Here is a 17,845-nt window from a genome sequence, read left to right on the forward strand (position 1 = left end):
TGTGACAGGTTAATTGTACCGAGCAGTGTAGGCTTAAACAGTGCTCAGTGCGAGGGTGGTTGATGGGTGGGGGAGGGGTGGAGGGATGTCATGTGTTGGAGCTGACAGTCTTAATTGTGAGTTTTGTCCTCCATCGTCACCACATCTTAAAATCCCCCTCATGGCTGTCCTGTGTTGGGCAGGCTACGATTACCCATGAGAGGATAAAGCTTAAGAGTCTTTACTGCAGGGCTGGGTTCTGGAGTCTGTACTGTAAGGCTGGGTTCTGGAGTCTGTACTGTAGGGCTGGGTTCTGGAGTCTTTACTGCAGGGCTGGTTCTGGAGTCTTTACTGCAGGGCTGGGTTCTGGAGTCTGTACTGTAAGGCTGGGTTCTGGAGTCTGTACTGTAGGGCTGTGTTCTGGAGGCTATACTACAGGGATCTGTTCTGAAGTTTATACTGTAGGGCTGTGTGTTGTACTGTAGGGATGTATTCTGGAGTCTACTTTAAGTTGTGTTCTGGAGCCTGTACTATAGGGCTGTGTGTTGGAGCCTGAACTGCAGGGCTGTGCTCTGTACTGTAGGGCTGTGCTCTGTACTGTAGGCCGGTTTCTGTACTGCAGGGCTGTGCTCTGTACTGCAGGGCTGTGCTCTGTACTGCAGGGCTGTGCTCTGTACTGCAGGGTTGTGTTCTATACTACAGGACTGTGTTCTGTACTGTAGGCCGGTTTCTGTACTGCAGGGCTGTGCTCTGTACTGCTGGGCTGTGCTCTGTACTGCAGGGCTGTGCTCTGTACTGTAGGCCGGTTTCTGTACTGCAGGGCTGTGCTCTGTACTGTAGGCCGGTTTCTGTACTGCAGGGCTTTGCTCTGTACTGCAGGGTTATGTTCTATTCTACAGGGCTGTGCTCTGTACTGTAGGCCGGTTTCTGTACTGCAGGGCTATGCTCTGTACTGCAGGGCTTTGCTCTGTACTGCAGGGTTGTGTTCTATACTACAGGGCTGTGTTCTGTACTGTAGGCCGGTTTCTGTACTGCTGGGCTGTGCTCTGTACTGCTGGGCTGTGCTCTGTACTGTAGGCTGGTTTCTGTACTGCAGGGCTGTGCTCTGTACTGTAGGCCGGTTTCTGTACTGCAGGGCTTTGCTCTGTACTACAGGGCTGTGTTCTGTACTGTAGGCCGGTTTCTATACTGCAGGGCTGTGCTCTGTACTGCTGGGCTGTGCTCTGTACTGCAGGGCTGTGCTCTGTACTGCAGGGTTGTGTTCTGTACTACAGGGCTGTGTTCTGTACTACAGGGCTGTGTTCTGTACTGTAGGCCGGTTTCTGTACTGCAGGGCTGTGCTCTGTACTGCTGGGCTGTGCTCTGTACTGTAGGCCGGTTTCTGTACTGCTGGGCTGTGCTCTGTACTGCTGGGCTGTGCTCTGTACTGTAGGCCGGTTTCTGTACTGCAGGGCTGTGCTCTGTACTGTAGGCCGGTTTCTGTACTGCAGGGCTTTGCTCTGTACTGCAGGGTTATGTTCTATACTACAGGGCTGTGTTCTGTACTGTAGGCTGGTTTCTATACTACAGGGCTGTGCTCTGTACTGCTGGGCTGTGCTCTGTACTGCAGGGCTGTGCTCTGTACTGCTGGGCTGTGCTCTGTACTGTAGGCCGGTTTCTGTACTGCAGGGCTGTGCTCTGTACTGTAGGCCGGTTTCTGTACTGCAGGGCTTTGCTCTGTACTGCAGGGCTGTGCTCTGTACTGTAGGTCGGTTTCTGTACTGCAGGGCTGTGCTCTGTACTGCAGGGCTGCTCTCTGTACTGCAGGGCTGCTCTCTGTACTGCAGGGCTGTGCTCTGTACTGCAGGGCTGTGCTCTACACTCCAGGGCTGTGCTCTGCACTGCAGGGCTGTGCTCTGTACTGCAGGGCTGTGCTCTGCACTCCAGGGCTGTGCTCTGCACTGCAGGGCTGTGCTCTGTACTGCAGGGCTGTGCTCTGCACTGCAGGGCTGTGCTCTGCACTGCAGGGCTGTGCTCTGTACTGCAGGGCTGTGCTCTGTACTGCAGGGCTGTGCTCTGGAGCTTCCACCAGCGCCCTGCTGCTGTTGCTGCCAGGACTTGATGAAGGGGGCAGATGCCTTTGTGGTCTTATCATTGGAACACAATAGCCATGTTGTCATCAACCTTGCCATCTCTCATTGAAAAGACATGATTGTGTGTCGGGTTTCTCTCCCTCTCTCCGCCCTAGCCCACTCCACCCCGAGCTGCCTCGCGCTGAATAGAAGCAATTTTCCAAGAGCTATGAAATCACATAATGGCTCCAAAAACGCTGTGCCTCCATCATTAAGTGGAAGTCGTGCACAATGTGTGTTTGCGGCTGAGCAACACAAGTAAAGGCCAGACTATTCAGCCTGCCACAAAACTGGCTCGCTTTGCCCACAGCCAATAATAAGCCATTTCATGCATTAAAACAAGAATGCCATAGTCTCTCTCTCTCTCTCTCTCTCTCTCTCTCTCTCACTCTTATTCTGTTGTGGTTCTCCAAATTTCTGCAATTCAGTTCAGGTGTTTCTGTTCTCCGTTTTATGCAGAGAGCACCTGTGTGCCAGAGGAGGTGAAGTGTGGGATTTAAATTAAAAAAAAAAGACACATCCATTTCAGGGCAAAGGGACAAAGCATATCAGGATCTGTAGCGCCTGACGCCGTCACCTTACAAAACCCCTCATCACGCAGGACAGAAAAAAACTTCTGACACCAGTTAAATACAACGAGGGCCAAACTCGCACGTTTAGCGTCACTTGCGTGTTTAGGAATCTGTTAAGATATGAGTTTTGAATTTTGAAGAAACAAAAAGTTTACCCTTTCGAGGTGTACCACTGCCATGATAATTTGACAGAGACTGGGTCTAAACGAATTTAGATGAATTAACATTCCTATTTTCTTTTTCCCTACTGCATACGAGATTATAACTGCACCCTCCACTGGCTCCGTGCAGCGGCACACATTAGATTTCAAACACTGGCGCTCACATACAAAGCTACAAAGCAGGACCAGCTTCCACATACCTAAAAGCACCAATCAAACCCTGCTCTGCGCCACTCTGCCTTTAAGCCTCTTGTATTGCTCGAACTACCATCCCACAAAGAAGACACGCCTCAAGACTGTTCTCTGTCCTAGCACCCGTCGCCTGTCTTCAAACAAAGATTGAAGATTCACCACTGAGTCACCAAGCAGTTTAATATGCTCTAAAAATCTTTAGCTGTCTTTTTTCCCTGCTCTAGCCTGCTAGTGTTACTGACACTGACCGCAAAGCAGTAAACATCTGGTAAACATCTGACAAATGCTGTAAATTTACACTGAAAGTTAATTTGAGGCTTTTGAATTTGCATTGGTTGCTGATGTAAGTGTGTGTGTGTGTGTGTGTGTGTGTGTGTGTGTGTGTGTGTGTGTGTGTGTGTGACCCTCTCAGGACATGCCTGGACAACAGCCACAGGAGTCTAAGTCTTAAACAGATGAACAGCTCTGAGAGAAAAGCACGCTCTTCTATGGCTGTAGCACTCACCAATGGTAGTGACATTGTTTTAGAAAGGGCAGATTTACTTCTGCTAACATTTACTGGTAAAAGAATAAAAACAAACCTCTCTCAAATTCCTGCAGCTTCTGCAGGGCCTCATCTCTCTCCAGCTTCAGCTGTTTACACTACAAAGCACAAAACCAAGCAACAAAAAGAAAAAAACTCAAAAGGAGTAATTACATAACATTTCTTTTGAAGGCCAAAAGTCATTTGTAGTTAAACATGGAGCTAGACATGAATGTTCTCCGTGTTCACCATAGAGCTGCATGGCCAAGTTAACAAGAGAAACTTCACAGTTACACGCATTACAACTTATGACGCTGTACTACACTTCAACGTCAACGGTGAAAACTATCATCAACCTGGCAATAAAATCTCTTAAGATCTAAAAGCAGAGTTCACGCATTGAGACTGCTCTAGAGATGAGAGAGAGAGAGAGAGAGAGAGAGAGAGAGAGAGAGAGAGAGAGAGAGAGAGAGAGAGATCCACACAGCCTCACTCACCTCAGCCTGGGCTCTGTCCTGTTCCCTTCTCAGGTGCTCGTACTGGAGTAGAGCTGTAGAGAAACGTGGAGTCAAGTGAGCCATGATCCACAGGTCACCTCCAACACCCACCCGTCTACAGCTAGGACTTCAACACTCCATCACAAAAGCAGGAGCTACAGCTACATATGAAGGAACTTCTCACACACACACAAAAAAAAAAAACCTCACAGCTTTTCTAACCACCGGGAATTTCTGTTATGTTTACGAAAGGCGTTTTGAGCTAGTCTTGAAATGGGGATGGTAGGTGGCTCTTTAGTACCACTGCCTACAGAACGAATGCTGGAACAGTGAGTAATATCAGGGTGACAAGCTTCCACTGTCGGACAGGTCTTGAGTCAAATACTGAACTTCCTCACTGAGTTAAAAAGAGCACATCAAACTAATGCTTTGTTGAATCAACTGAAGTTTAAAAGAAGAGACAGAAAAAGTGTGCCATTTTAAGTGCTTTTGGCCAGATTATTCCAGTACTGACAACACACTGTTTGTTACAAAAACAACAGCAGATAATGAAAGGAAGAAAGGAATTTTTGGAATAAAAATGTTAATTATTAGGATCATATAGCTCCATAACAATTCAGCAGCTGCTGGAGAATGATGATGGAACATCCATTTGGCTGGTGTCAGTAAACAGCATCCGCCAGTGAACTGTATATAAAACAGTAGCAACAGCCTCAATTTTTCTAATTCAATTTTTAACCAAAAGGCCTATTTGCAATGACTTTGAAAATGGATTGAACATGTATTATATTTCAAATGTATTACAAATACACGCATTTCAATGTGTTCAATAAAAATATATACCTCTTCGTTTATGCATTCCAGCATAGATAACAGCCGCAGAGTATTTTAGTCTATATTGGAATAAATGCACTAGTGGATGTGGACGCCAGGCTGCAAACGGGAGGATCGCGTGTAAAAACTCAGTCCTACACGCAGGCAAAGTACGACCCAAGAGAAGATACGGGAAAACGCCTCACAAGTGAGATCTGAGGATCTGGCAAAGTTAAAAATATAGATGCGCATATACATCTAGGTCTGACCCACATATGCGCCTGAATTTAAAGCATTCGCATAAACCTTTCCCGATAAATCGATGCGCAATCTACTTGTAGTGGACTATACAGCAAGAGAAAAGTTCTCGGAGTTCTTTGCACGCAAACCTCTACTTGAAGTACTTTATAACCCTATAAATCTTATAACCGATATCTTCGCGCATTTTACCTCCATCCGAGAGCTCGGATATAGTTCTCATTTGATTTTCTTCTTCTGCCGTCGCCATTGTAATAAAAGTTACGGACTTTCACCTTATGTTCCGGTACTGTCGCGACAGGAAATGCTCCCCTGACACACCTGAGTCCAGATACCGACATAGTTTCGTTCCACCGGTAAGGCCGACCGACAAAGGAGTTACTGGCGAACAAGACGCTGTGGACGTCAACACAATACAACCAGACATGGCTTTGGGAGAATAATATCATTTAATTAATTCGTTATCATCAACACAAGCAGGATCTAGCAGGCCAACAGACTGTAAGAGTAGGGCAATGTTGGACATTTCTTAGATAACACAGATCACACATTCACAAAACACAAAATGTAAACATCCTCTAGTTCATTTGTCAAAAAAAAACAACAACCCTCTCACACACTCCCGTCAGATTAGCGTGGGACAGAGAGGATATTCACGCATCCATGTATACGGCCAAGATCTTTGTGGTCTTATTCGTGTCAGACAAAGAAAATCCAACATTATGTGCAACAAAGTACCATTGCGTTCAACAGCTGAGACTAGTAAAACTAAACCCAACACACTGCACACTGCATTTTTAGGTCAGGCTAATGTCTTCTGTATTTGCAGGTGAAATATGCCACTACTAAAATAAATAATTTCTTTTCATCAAGTTAACCAGTTTTCAGTTGATCTAAGACAACAGAAGCTCAGTGATTACAGGAATGGTGAAAGTAATAAATATGTTGTAAAAGAGAACACAGAATGTTGGATGAAATGTTAAATATCAATGTAAGGGACAGAAATTGTCATCTTAACCAGCTCAAACATTTCAGGATGTTTTCTACACATTAGAGGAAGAACAAACCATGAGAACTCAAAGGGGGGGGGGGGGGGGGGAGAATCATCCAACATGTCATATCTTCCGCTTTCTTAAAGGTCTCTTTACGTGTAAGGAAAAAATAACAACAAACAAAACCTGACAGGTTCTACAGCAGATGAATCACATGTATGACCCTTACAAAACATCACTCACACATACACAGCAGATGTACAGAGGGTGGTGAGCTCTGGGTAACACTTTATTTAGAGAGGTGCAAACTCAGACAGCTCACATGGTCAGACAGCTTGCGTGACCTTTAACCCTTGCCCTTGAGAGGTGGTTAGGAGGTGGCGTGGCGTGCAGTGGACTCGCGCGGGTAGAACTCGGCCAGGGTGCTCTGTGGGATTCGCTTCAACATCTCTTTGGGGAAGATTCGCAGTAATTGCCAGCCAATGTCCAGGGTCTCAAACACAGTCCTGTTATCGTAGGGGCCTGGGAGACACACACAGACACACACCGGCACAGAGAGAGAACTGTATTAATCTCAATGATGAACTGATATGATTTCATGGCAAAGCACTCTGTGACCTTACCATACTCTCTAAAAAGGAAAAATTCCTTTGGAAATATTCCATACAAGCGTTTCATATTCGCATTACTCTTACATGCTCAGATTCTAAAGTGGAAGTGAAACATGTTCTGCAAATTATTTGTGTGGGAGTAATTGATTTAGGTGAGCTACAGATCCCAGCATTGCTTAAAAGAACTGAACACAAACCATGCACACGCACAAACCACAGCACCCAGGCCCCAAACACGCACAAACCACAGCACAAAAGCAAAAACCAGGGCTCAAGAACACATATATGAAACAGTGACCCATTGCTTGTTAAAGTACAAAGCAGAAACTCCTCAAACACCTGATCCTCAGTCTTCATAGTTCACTTGTGGAACCTAAACAGTTTCCACTACCTGCACTGACTGCAGAGACTATGGTGCCCAACTAAAGCACCTGGAGAATGGTGACCATCTCAACTGTGGCCAGAGTGAAATGTTAACAAGGTTGAAAAACCAAGCGGAGTCAGGAAAAAAGGTTCTGGCTACACACATTCATACGCTACAATAATATCCAGTCTCGTAAACTACATTTTTTTGATTGGAAGATCCATTTGGCATTCCATCCTACAGCAAGGAAACATACGCTTACCTTCCACTTCCATAAATCTGCTTCGATGGCACTCTCCTGTTATCTCCTCTCAAAGCACTGTGGCCATTCAGACTATAGCAAATCACCCAGGGATGTATTGTGCGTTTTTGGTACCTTGAGCGATGAAGTTCTTCTCAAACTTCTGCAGGAACTCCAGATAAAGAAGATCATCAGAGGTCAAAGCTTCCTCCCCCACCACAGCTTTCATAGCCTGGACGTCCTTACCGATAGCATAGCACGCATACTGAGAGAGAGAGAGAGCGACAGAGAGCGAGAGAGAGAGAGCGAGAGAGAGAGAGAGGGGGAGTGAGAAAAGGGGAGAGAGAGAGAGAGAGAGAGAGAGAGAGAGAGAGAAAGGGGAGAGAGAGAGCGAGAGAGAGAGGGGGAGTGAGAAAAGCGGAGAGAGAGAATGTTGTAGGAGTACGGATCAGAACAGCATTTCATTTATCTTTCATTTATACAATAAATCCACAATCAATTAACAAAAATAAATAAGTCATTCATTTAAAAAAAAAAAATAAAAAAAAATCTATAAACAAAATTCAGACTGCACTTTACCAGTTGATTGGAGACATCCGAGTGGTCTTTGCGGGTCATGCCCTCCCCGATGGCAGACTTCATCAGACGAGAGAGCGAGGGTAGCACGTTGATGGGTGGATACACCTTTAACAGACGAGAACATGGTGAACGAACGTGTCAGCCGGGGCACATCAGCAAGCCCTGCACTCTGTTCGGCTTCGCTGCGTGGAGGTTCAGAGGCACGGTGCCTCACCTGTCTGTTATGCAGCTGACGGTCCACATACACCTGACCCTCTGTAATGTAGCCAGTCAGATCGGGGATGGGGTGAGTGATATCTATATATATATGGGAAAGAGAGAGAGAGAGAGAGAGAGAGTGTGTTCCTAATGTAGTTATAATGGGGACACCCATTCAGAAACACACATTGATATTTTACAAGGATGTTTCTATAGTAACCACACACATGTAGATCTGATGTGAACAGACAGTATCGTCGTCTGTCCCACGCTAATCTGGCGGGAGTGTGTGAGGTGTGTGAAGCATCACTCAGATTCAGGAGCTGAAAGGAAATTCTCTTTCTACTGCAGCATTCTTTACGTTTACTCGGCCAGTTCAGTCCGTCATTGCGTAGCTGAAACCCACGCACACAGCTGCACGCATTTAGTTGGTTGTTTATGTGCTTGCACCTGTCTGCATGTTTGTGCTTTTTACTGTTATCTGGAGTAAATGGCCTGCAATGGGGTGTTTAAGTAAACATTTTAATCATTAAGTTTCATGTGTTTGTCATTGGAAATGGGGAGTTTATTGTTTATTGTCTATTGTTTACGTTAATGTCATTAAGCGTATGTGCATGATATGGTAAAGGACTGGTGAGGACTGGTGTGTGTGTGTGTGTGTGTGTGTGTGTGTATATATATATATAGACATGGTGAGGATTGATGTAAATGGTAAAGATATGGTAAAGTGTGTGTTTGTGTGTGTGTGTACCATCGTTAGGCATGGTGAGGATTGGAGAGTGTGTGTGTGTACCATCGTTAGGCATGGTGAGGATTGGAGAGTGTGTGTGTGTACCATCGTTAGGCATGGTGAGGATTAGAGAGAGTGTGTGTGTGTGTGTGTGTGTGTATATACCATCGTTAGGCATGGTGAGGATTGGAGTGCGAGTGTGTGTGTACCATTGTTAAGCATGGTGAAGATTGGAGAGATTATGTGTGTGTACCATCATTGGGCATGGTGAGGATTGGAAAGCGTGTGTGTGTGTGTGTGTGTGCATAGGTGTATGTGTACCATCGTTGGGCATGGTGAGGATTGGAAAGCGTGTATGTACCATCGTTGGGCATGGTGAGGATTGGAAAGCGTGTGTGTGTGTACCATCGTTGGGCATGGTGAGGATTGGAAAGCGTGTGTGTACCATCGTTGGGCATGGTGAGGATTGGAAAGCGCGTGTGTACCATCGTTGGGCATGGTGAGGATTGGAAAGCGCGTGTGTACCATCGTTGGGCATGGTGAGGATTGGAAAGCGCGTGTGTACCATCGTTGGGCATGGTGAGGATTGGAAAGCGCGTGTGTACCATCGTTGGGCATGGTGAGGATTGGAAAGCGCGCGTGTGTGTGTGTGTGTGTGTGTGTGTGTGTACCATCGTTGGGCATGGTGAGGATTGGAAAGCGTGTGTGTGTGTGTGTGTGTGTGTGTACCATCGTTGGGCATGGTGAGGATTGGAAAGCGTGTGTGTGTGTGTGTGTGTGTGTACCATCGTTGGGCATGGTGAGGATTGGAAAGCGTGTGTGTGTGTGTGTGTGTGTGTACCATCGTTGGGCATGGTGAGGATTGGAAAGCGTGTGTGTGTGTGTGTGTGTGTGTGTGTACCATCGTTGGGCATGGTGAGGATTGGAAAGCGTGCGTGTGTGTGTGTGTGTGTGTGTGTGTGTGTGTGTGTGTGTGTGTGTGTGTGTGTGTGTGTGTACCATCGTTGGGCATGGTGAGGATTGGAAAGCGTGTGTGTGTGTACCATCGTTGGGCATGGTGAGGATTGGAAAGCGTGTGTGTGTGTGTGTACCATCGTTGGGCATGGTGAGGATTAGAGAGTGTGTGTGTGTGTGTGTGTGTGTGTGTGTGTACCATCGTTGGGCATGGTGAGGATGGGGATCTGTGTTATAGAGCCATTTCGTCCCTCTACTCTTCCAGCTCGCTCATAAATCGTTGCGAGATCGGTGTACATGTAGCCAGGAAAGCCACGACGACCTGGTACCTCCTCACGAGCAGCAGACACCTAAACATGCATAAACACGCAGGCACACACAAAGACATCAAACATAAATTTGCTTTTACTTGCGAGGACCAAATGTTGCTCGAACCCCAACACTTACCAAATAGTGGGAATAGAAGACACACCCCTACCCACCCTCACACAACCATCCTCACACCCTCACATCCGTATACACCCACCTTCACACCCACCCCCACAAAAAGCTACACGCACATTCACGTCACATCAATACCAGTGTGCCAGTGTGCTGTAATTGATATATTTAACTTATTGAGGATAAACTGCAGCACTGCATAAATCAGTAAATCACCAAAAAAGAAAGAAATGACTTCACATTGACTACACATTATACAATTAGCTATAATCACATTTGCGCAGTATACACTATATACATGGGGTTTTACGCAAACAACCCATCAGGAAGATAAACTCGGTTTATATTTCAGTGAGTGTACTGCACAATACCCATAACAGGCTGGTGACCTTGGCAGTCAGGATATATATATATATATATATAAATAACTTTATAATATTAATGTACTTATATATTCATAACTGCATTATTTCCATGGTGATGGTCAGCTTTACTCTTTTAGTCATTTACATCACATTTCCCCATAATGCATGTAGGACCTTCCTTACTATGGTAAGAGATATATTAATACTATACAAAATATATTAATACTACTAAACAATTTGTTGTTGTTGAACAGGCAAAATCCATTGTTCCATACACACTTTTATAGATGATTCCTATGAAATGGGTCTAAAATATGCACTCTCATTATAATAATGCTGAAATGAGCCAAAGGAACACCACATCAGACCTCCATTCAATTTGTGGAATTCACAAAAAAAAATTCCTCGAGATGAAAGATAATGCCGATTCAACTTCACTTTGCCATACCAATGAGTTCCAATAAATGCCCAACTTTCAAGATTATGGAACAGTAAAGCAAGTTAAATGTTAATGCCTCTGGACCACTTTCTGAGTGGAAACAGACCAAAACAAGGCTGTATGCGCAGCGCAGGATGTATTGATGTGGCAAACGTCTGCCAAGGTTACTGTCATGCTGTAGCAAAAGGCTTTCACATGCATCTCAGCTATTTGGAATGTGTATTGTGCGGTTGGCACACTGAAACATCAAAATATCTGCCGAGGGACAAAACGATTTTTTTTTTTTTTAAATGAAAGGTAGAGGCGAGGGGAGTTTGCCAGAGAGAGAAAAGAAGAAAATATGTCTAATGAAAAGGTCCTTTCTCTCTCACTGACTATTTAATAATAATCGAGTTAAGGTATTTCGCCAGGCTAAGGAATGCTTCATCCTTCTGAGTCTGTGTCTGATGCGCACGTTTGTGTGTGTGTGTGTGTGTGTGTGTGTGTGTGCGTGCGCACTAAACACGAGTTAATGGATATTCATGCCTTCTGCTTTCTCAAGGAAATGATTACACTCTGTCTTGTACCGTCTTGTTCGTCAATGATGCTTGTTTTTCTTGTAGCTCTGCAGCGGACAAAGAGCCATGTGATTCTGCGTCTGTGTCAGATTTTATATTCATCATCGAGTGGCAGATGTTCCTGGAATCCCAGTATTATGAGCTCTCACCGTAGGCTGCCTCACAAAGCCCGAGGGGGAAACCCTACCCAGCACTTTGAAACTGCTCCCAGTGCAAAGAGCCAGTTATGGAGGGCTTGCTTCAGGTAGACATCCTCTCTTCTCTTAGACACACTGTAAACTGTCTGTACTTAGTTGGACAGTTGACATCAGGAAGAAATCATCTTGCTGGCTGCAACCTTACAAAACACGACGATAATGTTTCTCTTTAACAGCAAGTACATTCAGGTGGAGATGGTCAGAGTTTGCCTATGCTCAAACCTCACCCGCTGACCTTGTATTTATTCATTTATTTTAAACTTTATCTAATATCGATATAAATCATGACTGTTACATTTCTGGAAGTGAATATAGGCACAGCATATAGGTATTGTGGACAACGCAGGGATGGAATTTGGCAGGCCATGCTGAAAAGCGCCAAAGCAAATGAACACAAAACAAAAAAAATGATGAAGGACACCATCAACAAGGCAAACACACAGAACATCGTCATCTTTGGAAAGATCCTCTCAGGTATTCAGGCCTTGAATTAAACATCAGGGAACACTTTCATCCAAACAGGCTACCAAATGACCTTCCAGCAAAAGAAGTTTTTCTCCACATTGTGTTTACCCTTATGAGGTCAAGACATGTCTAAGGCTTTTCGTGCTGGGTCATTTTCACACATTACACAAATGGGTACTCTGACTGCGTGGTCTCTCCTCTTTAGGCACAATATCCATGACCTTAACATTAATAAGTGGATGGAAAAATGGTTGTGCTGACCTCCATTCATCCCGTGGCATGTATTGACCACAGCTACGGAGATGATTGTGCCACTCTTTTGGGGCAGAGGTGTGTGTAAGTAAAAGAGTTGATAGCCACGGAAATTCCAAGGTCGTGAAATCTGAGCAAATATGCTTACATTTCCTGGTCAAGCAGAGTCATCCATTTCCTGGTCAAGCAGAGCCGAGCTGCTCGTGGATGCTTTCTAAAGCTTAAATTGCATTCGGGACGGAGCTCAGCCTGCATGCTACAAAAAGAAGGCAAATTCAACGACTGCTCAACGACCGTTCAGACTCGAGACAGCCGCACATTTCGTGTGTATGGCAAAATTCTATTCCGTCGCAATCAGATACACAGTACGTGTCCCATTGAAGAGACGGCAAAGCTCGGTGCGATGATGCCTGTATGGGCACTAGCTCCAGGAGGGATTATAAGGAATTACAAGGAATTACAGAAGAAGGCCTTTAGGGAAGATACAGACCACTTTCTGCTTTTTATTCCCCTTCAATAAAACCAAATGTCTTCTCTTTCAATTTTTGCCTTTTTATTCCGTTTCCAAGAAAAATGTTTAAGCTTGTGGCTAATGGCCACCACGTGACCCGTTTCCAGGCTGTTAAGACTTTAAGATGATACACCAATGGTCGGACGACGCTTTGTGATGACATTTTCCTTTCAAACAGAAGTCAAGCAGAAAGGAGACTGTTTCACAGGGACGAGTTCAGGTGTCATTATTAATGCCGACTCTTCACAGGTGCTTCAGTTACGTGCCTCTGCTGCGTGTTTCAGTTCCTGGAAGCTTTGTGCAGACCAGGGTGAACAGTGTCTCTGTATGCTACAGTTAAGCACTAGGTCATAGACATATCATGGCTATGGAACCTACTGAAATGGACATCACATAATATGAGCGCTACATACCGGCATGTTCTACATAAGCTACGCCTGTCAGAAGGGTAAGGCATTTTGTAAAGATGGTACAACATGGTTCGACTATGGTGATAAGTTTTTATAAAGTGCTTTCTTCCCCTTGTCTAAACACTTGGCTACAGTCTCCAAGAAATTGGTGACAAGATGTGACTGATCTTTCATATCATCTAAATGAACATTTATCATCTAAATGAACATTAGTCACTACACATTAATAAAATAACAATCCCTGCATTTAATCTACCCATATATATTGTAACTAATTATGTGATTGAGAACAAGTTCACAACAAGGTGTTTATTGTGGTCTTCCCTGCAATTTATGGAGAAAGTGTCTCTAGATAACATTCGTTATATTGCTAGGATGTAAGGATGGTAGTTTGGGTATAGCAAAAGATTTCACTGATGACAGACCAGCTGACAAGTTGTTCAAACAACACCAACTCGTGCATATTTTGAAAATATGCATTTTTGCACATTCTAATTATTACTGGGGACAACTGTATCTACAGCAACGTGACTTTTACCGGGGCGGGGGCTCCTCACCTCTCTCAGAGCCTCGGCGTAGGAGCTCATGTCAGTCAGGATGACCAGCACGTGTTTCTCACACTGATAGGCCAAATACTCAGCTGAGGTCAGCGCCAGGCGCGGAGTGATGATGCGCTCGATGCTGTGGGAAGAACGCAGGCATGAGTTCATCACATGGGGAAAAGTGAACCTGTCACGCAGCACCACAACAGTTTCATAAGCCCTTACGTGGGATCATTGGCGAGATTGAGGAACAGACAGACGTTGTCCATGGATCCGTTCTCCTCAAAGTCCGACTTGAAGAAGCGAGCAGTCTCCATGTTGACCTGATTGCGGTTTAAAGTAAACCCATATAACATCAAACACTATACCAACTAAAAACCTTTTACTGTGGTTAGTTAATAATAAATAAAGCCAGAAGTCAGTCTTCAAAATCTCTGCGTAGTGGGAATTCATGGGGCTTGTGCATTTTGGCAGGTGACAATAACCCTCACCAGTCACACTATTCAGATAAGCCTGTACAAAAGGTCATTTCCTAGCTGAGGAAAACCCACACCTTTCTGAAGCAGGCTGAACATTGTGACCGGTCTGTGCATGAAATCAGGATATAGTGTTACACATGCTGAATAGTCCTGGGCGCAGGCCAAGCAGCACCAGAGGCCCAGGTCAATGACATCACAAGCACAGGTTAATGGAAGCCCTCTACACCTGAATGTGCAGGTGACCGTGACACCTGACCCCGGTAATACCGGGCTGAGAGGACACACTGGTGCCAATGAGGCGACAGTAACACAGGTTTAGAGGTGGGGGTGTGGGAGGTTAAAGTAGGGTTAATGGGGAGATTAGGACATGCATGGACACGCACGCACGCACGCACGCACGCACGCACGCACGCACAATCCCGTTTTTTGGTGCCTGAATATAGGTAAAGCCCAGTGTTGTACTAAAATGGACCTTTCAACAGATAACCAGCACATCTGTGAAAATCTGCAGGACCAGCCAAAGTACAGCTGGTTTTTTTTCGACATTTTCTCATTTTCCAAGTATATAATCCATATAGAAAGCAGTGGTCACCAACCCTCTTCCAGAACATATTCCTAAAAACTGCATTCAGATCCAAAACAGATCTAAGACCACCCAATGCAGCTGATCAGTGTCTCAAGTAGAGGGATCAGATACAGTAAATTAGGAGTCGTCTTTAAAAAAGATCAACAGAAAACACTAAACTTACAGTGCACTTAGAAGAGATACTTTTACAGTGTACTCCAGTATATTCCAGTGCACACCAGAAGCTGCATACAGATGTGTGCAAGAGGACGATCCTAACTGAGAATGTTCCGGAAAAGGAAATGAGAAAGCCAGCCATAGACTGGGGTGCTCACGCCCATAGCAGCAAAGACGATGGCAAAGTTGTCGGAGCTGTAGTCCATGACGTCCTTGGACTTCTGCACCAAACCAGCCTGTCGACAGATCTGAGCGGCAATCTGGGAGCAAAACAAACACAGAGAAATACACTGCTGTACAGAAGGTATATCTAGGAAAGAGCAGATCCAGGCTGAAAGATAAAAGTTGGGAGTTGTTTAAAATCAACACTGCTAATAAGATACAATTTGTGGTACACAGAAATGAGCGTGGGATATACGAGTGAAGACTAATTAAAAAGTTAATGTGTCTGTGAATCTGTCCTAGGCGCATCCATCTTGTGTATGGGTAATATTCAATGTTACAGTAGTTATTTCTTCAAATTAAAAAATAGGCTAAATGAGAGAACCTTGAAAATTTCCACACACAAAAAAACTGAAAGCCCAAGTTGGAACATAAGGCTGCTGCTTTATTCCTTTTCTCGCTCTCTGTGTGTGTACACACTCACACTCACACACACACACTCACACACTCACACACACGACCAAGAGAGAAAGGGCGCAAGAGGAATTTCACACTTATTACTTAATGTAATAGTCCCGGGTGTCTGACCCGGGGTGCCCCACAGCTGAACTCTGACCTAAACACCTGTTTCTCTAAGAGGATAAAGCTTGCTGTGAACCTGTGACTGGCATTTTAATAAAGTGAGAAAGTTTGTGGTGTTTTTTTATTTTATTTATTTAAATCATTACAATGGCAAAAGGCCCGTTGTCATTATTCAGCCTAAGGAGGGTTTTACTGCAGAGCTGGAAGACACAGTGCTGACACCTTGCGACTTTGTGACCACAATTTTTCAATATTAGTAGACATAATGATGCACTTATGAGGGATCATTACTCTTCCATTATTTTCTAGCCCTTTTGCTCTTTGAGGAATACAGTTGAAGTAGTTTCAGCCCTTGCAAATTTTTTTAACCAAAAATGATGCAAGTTATCTATAGCAGCTTGTGTGAGAGACAGGATGAGGTTTGCTTTGAGTGTACATTTAATAAATAAAAAAATAATAATAATAAAAAAATTTTAAAATGACACATCAATCTTTTACTTTAATATACATTTGCACAAGAGATGTGATGGTCATCTTTTTTTATTGATACCTGAATTAGTTTGTCTTGTCTTATCCATGTCTTATCCAAATTCAGCTCTTTCAAAAGCACTTACACAGTGGGAACTTGTGTGCAAAGGTGTGTGTGTGAGCTTGTGATCTGTGATGAGTGTGTGTGGTAGTTAATGGGGCCTCAAGCAGGCTTAGGCGCACTCTCAGGTCACTGAAGAGAAGATACAGTGGGAGCCTACTGAGGTCATAAACACAGACGGGTAACCCCAGGGCTGTTTCCCGCTCCAGGTCCTGAAGAGGCTGCTAAAACGTGTAAATGCACAGCTTCACCAGAACTCTGGAAACACATGACTTATGACCAGAATTTTCACAAGTCAGGGTCATGTCCACTCCAGGCCAAAAAGCACAAGATCAGCACAGAAGTGTTAGCCAACACAGCTCGAGCTGAGCCTCACCGAGTCGCAACTTACACATGCACAGACGCACACATACGCATGCACTCACACACGCACCCAGCCCTAAGCAGAGATTTAGAAATAACGAAATGTGTGCGTGGAGGGCGTTCGTGGGCATAACACTGTCAAACTGTCATTCATGACAATCAGGATAAATGCTGCTATGAATGAAACAGACTACAATGGGGAAATACAGAAGAGGTTAAAATGATCACAAAACAGCCTCTCTATCAAACGCCCAGGCAATCCTGTGTCAATTGATATGCAGCTCCGGTTATACACGGGATAAGATGTCAAATGTCCTGTGACGACAGGAGCTACACGTGGAGCCCAGCACACTCACGTCACAGTAGAACACCACAACCTTGCAAGCTCCTCTTAGGGGTCATCAGGTAGGCACCTCCCTCCATCTGCGATTGGTTGAATTAATCCCGCGACACCTTCAGAAGTTTCAACAGTGAGGTCTGGCATCCCAAACGGCACCCCCCCCGATGCTCCCCAACCACATACAGAACCCCTTGCCTTTTTGGACTCCCGGGTGACTAAGGCCGTACTGGCACCGTGAATTCAAGCTCAGTGCCGACATCTGGATCTGCCGCTCCAGGCATGACGACAATCCACTCACCTCCCCAAACCTCCGCGGACCCGATACACCAAGCACCTCAGCCATTCCGTGTTTATAATGCATTTCCCCAACTAATCTGTGCTCTCCCCATCCACGTCCGATCATCCCTTCGCAGCTCCGCTTAGCTTTGCGGCCTCTAAAACCAAAGCTCCACATGCGCCAGAGGACTCAACTTTGAGGGGTAGCTGAATTGAATGCAACACCCAGACCATATTCTTGTCCTCAGCATTTTTTCACAACTGAGCCACTGTTAGAAATTACCATGAAGTTACAGAAATATAAACAGCAATTGTATAATGCTGCCATCATATATTTAATATGTTTAATGTTCCATCT

At 44.8% G+C, this 17,845-nt stretch overlaps 2 protein-coding genes across 2 annotated transcripts in view; both read right to left on the reverse strand.

Moving 5' to 3' along the window:
- shtn1 (shootin 1) overlaps nucleotides 1-5,361 on the reverse strand; it is a 39,048-nt gene extending 33,687 nt beyond the window's left edge. Inside the window, exons 1-3 of the mRNA XM_027024589.2 lie at nucleotides 5,299-5,361; nucleotides 4,036-4,088; nucleotides 3,597-3,657 (exon numbers count right to left, since the gene is read on the reverse strand). Of these exons, the coding sequence (XP_026880390.2) occupies nucleotides 3,597-3,657; nucleotides 4,036-4,088; nucleotides 5,299-5,356 (172 nt within the window). The 5' untranslated portion in view covers nucleotides 5,357-5,361. The remainder of the gene's footprint in view (nucleotides 1-3,596; nucleotides 3,658-4,035; nucleotides 4,089-5,298) is intronic.
- A 175-nt stretch (nucleotides 5,362-5,536) lies between these two features.
- atp6v1ba (ATPase, H+ transporting, lysosomal, V1 subunit B, member a) overlaps nucleotides 5,537-17,845 on the reverse strand; it is a 28,011-nt gene continuing 15,702 nt past the window's right edge. The window contains exons 7-14 of the mRNA XM_035532877.1: nucleotides 15,334-15,435; nucleotides 14,180-14,277; nucleotides 13,970-14,093; nucleotides 9,975-10,125; nucleotides 8,108-8,190; nucleotides 7,894-7,998; nucleotides 7,450-7,579; nucleotides 5,537-6,620 (exon numbers count right to left, since the gene is read on the reverse strand). Coding sequence (XP_035388770.1) covers nucleotides 6,469-6,620; nucleotides 7,450-7,579; nucleotides 7,894-7,998; nucleotides 8,108-8,190; nucleotides 9,975-10,125; nucleotides 13,970-14,093; nucleotides 14,180-14,277; nucleotides 15,334-15,435 — 945 coding nt within the window. The 3' untranslated portion in view covers nucleotides 5,537-6,468. The remainder of the gene's footprint in view (nucleotides 6,621-7,449; nucleotides 7,580-7,893; nucleotides 7,999-8,107; nucleotides 8,191-9,974; nucleotides 10,126-13,969; nucleotides 14,094-14,179; nucleotides 14,278-15,333; nucleotides 15,436-17,845) is intronic.

The sequence above is a fragment of the Electrophorus electricus genome, chromosome 13, assembly GCF_013358815.1.
Source record: "Electrophorus electricus isolate fEleEle1 chromosome 13, fEleEle1.pri, whole genome shotgun sequence".
NCBI lineage: Eukaryota > Metazoa > Chordata > Actinopteri > Gymnotiformes > Gymnotidae > Electrophorus > Electrophorus electricus.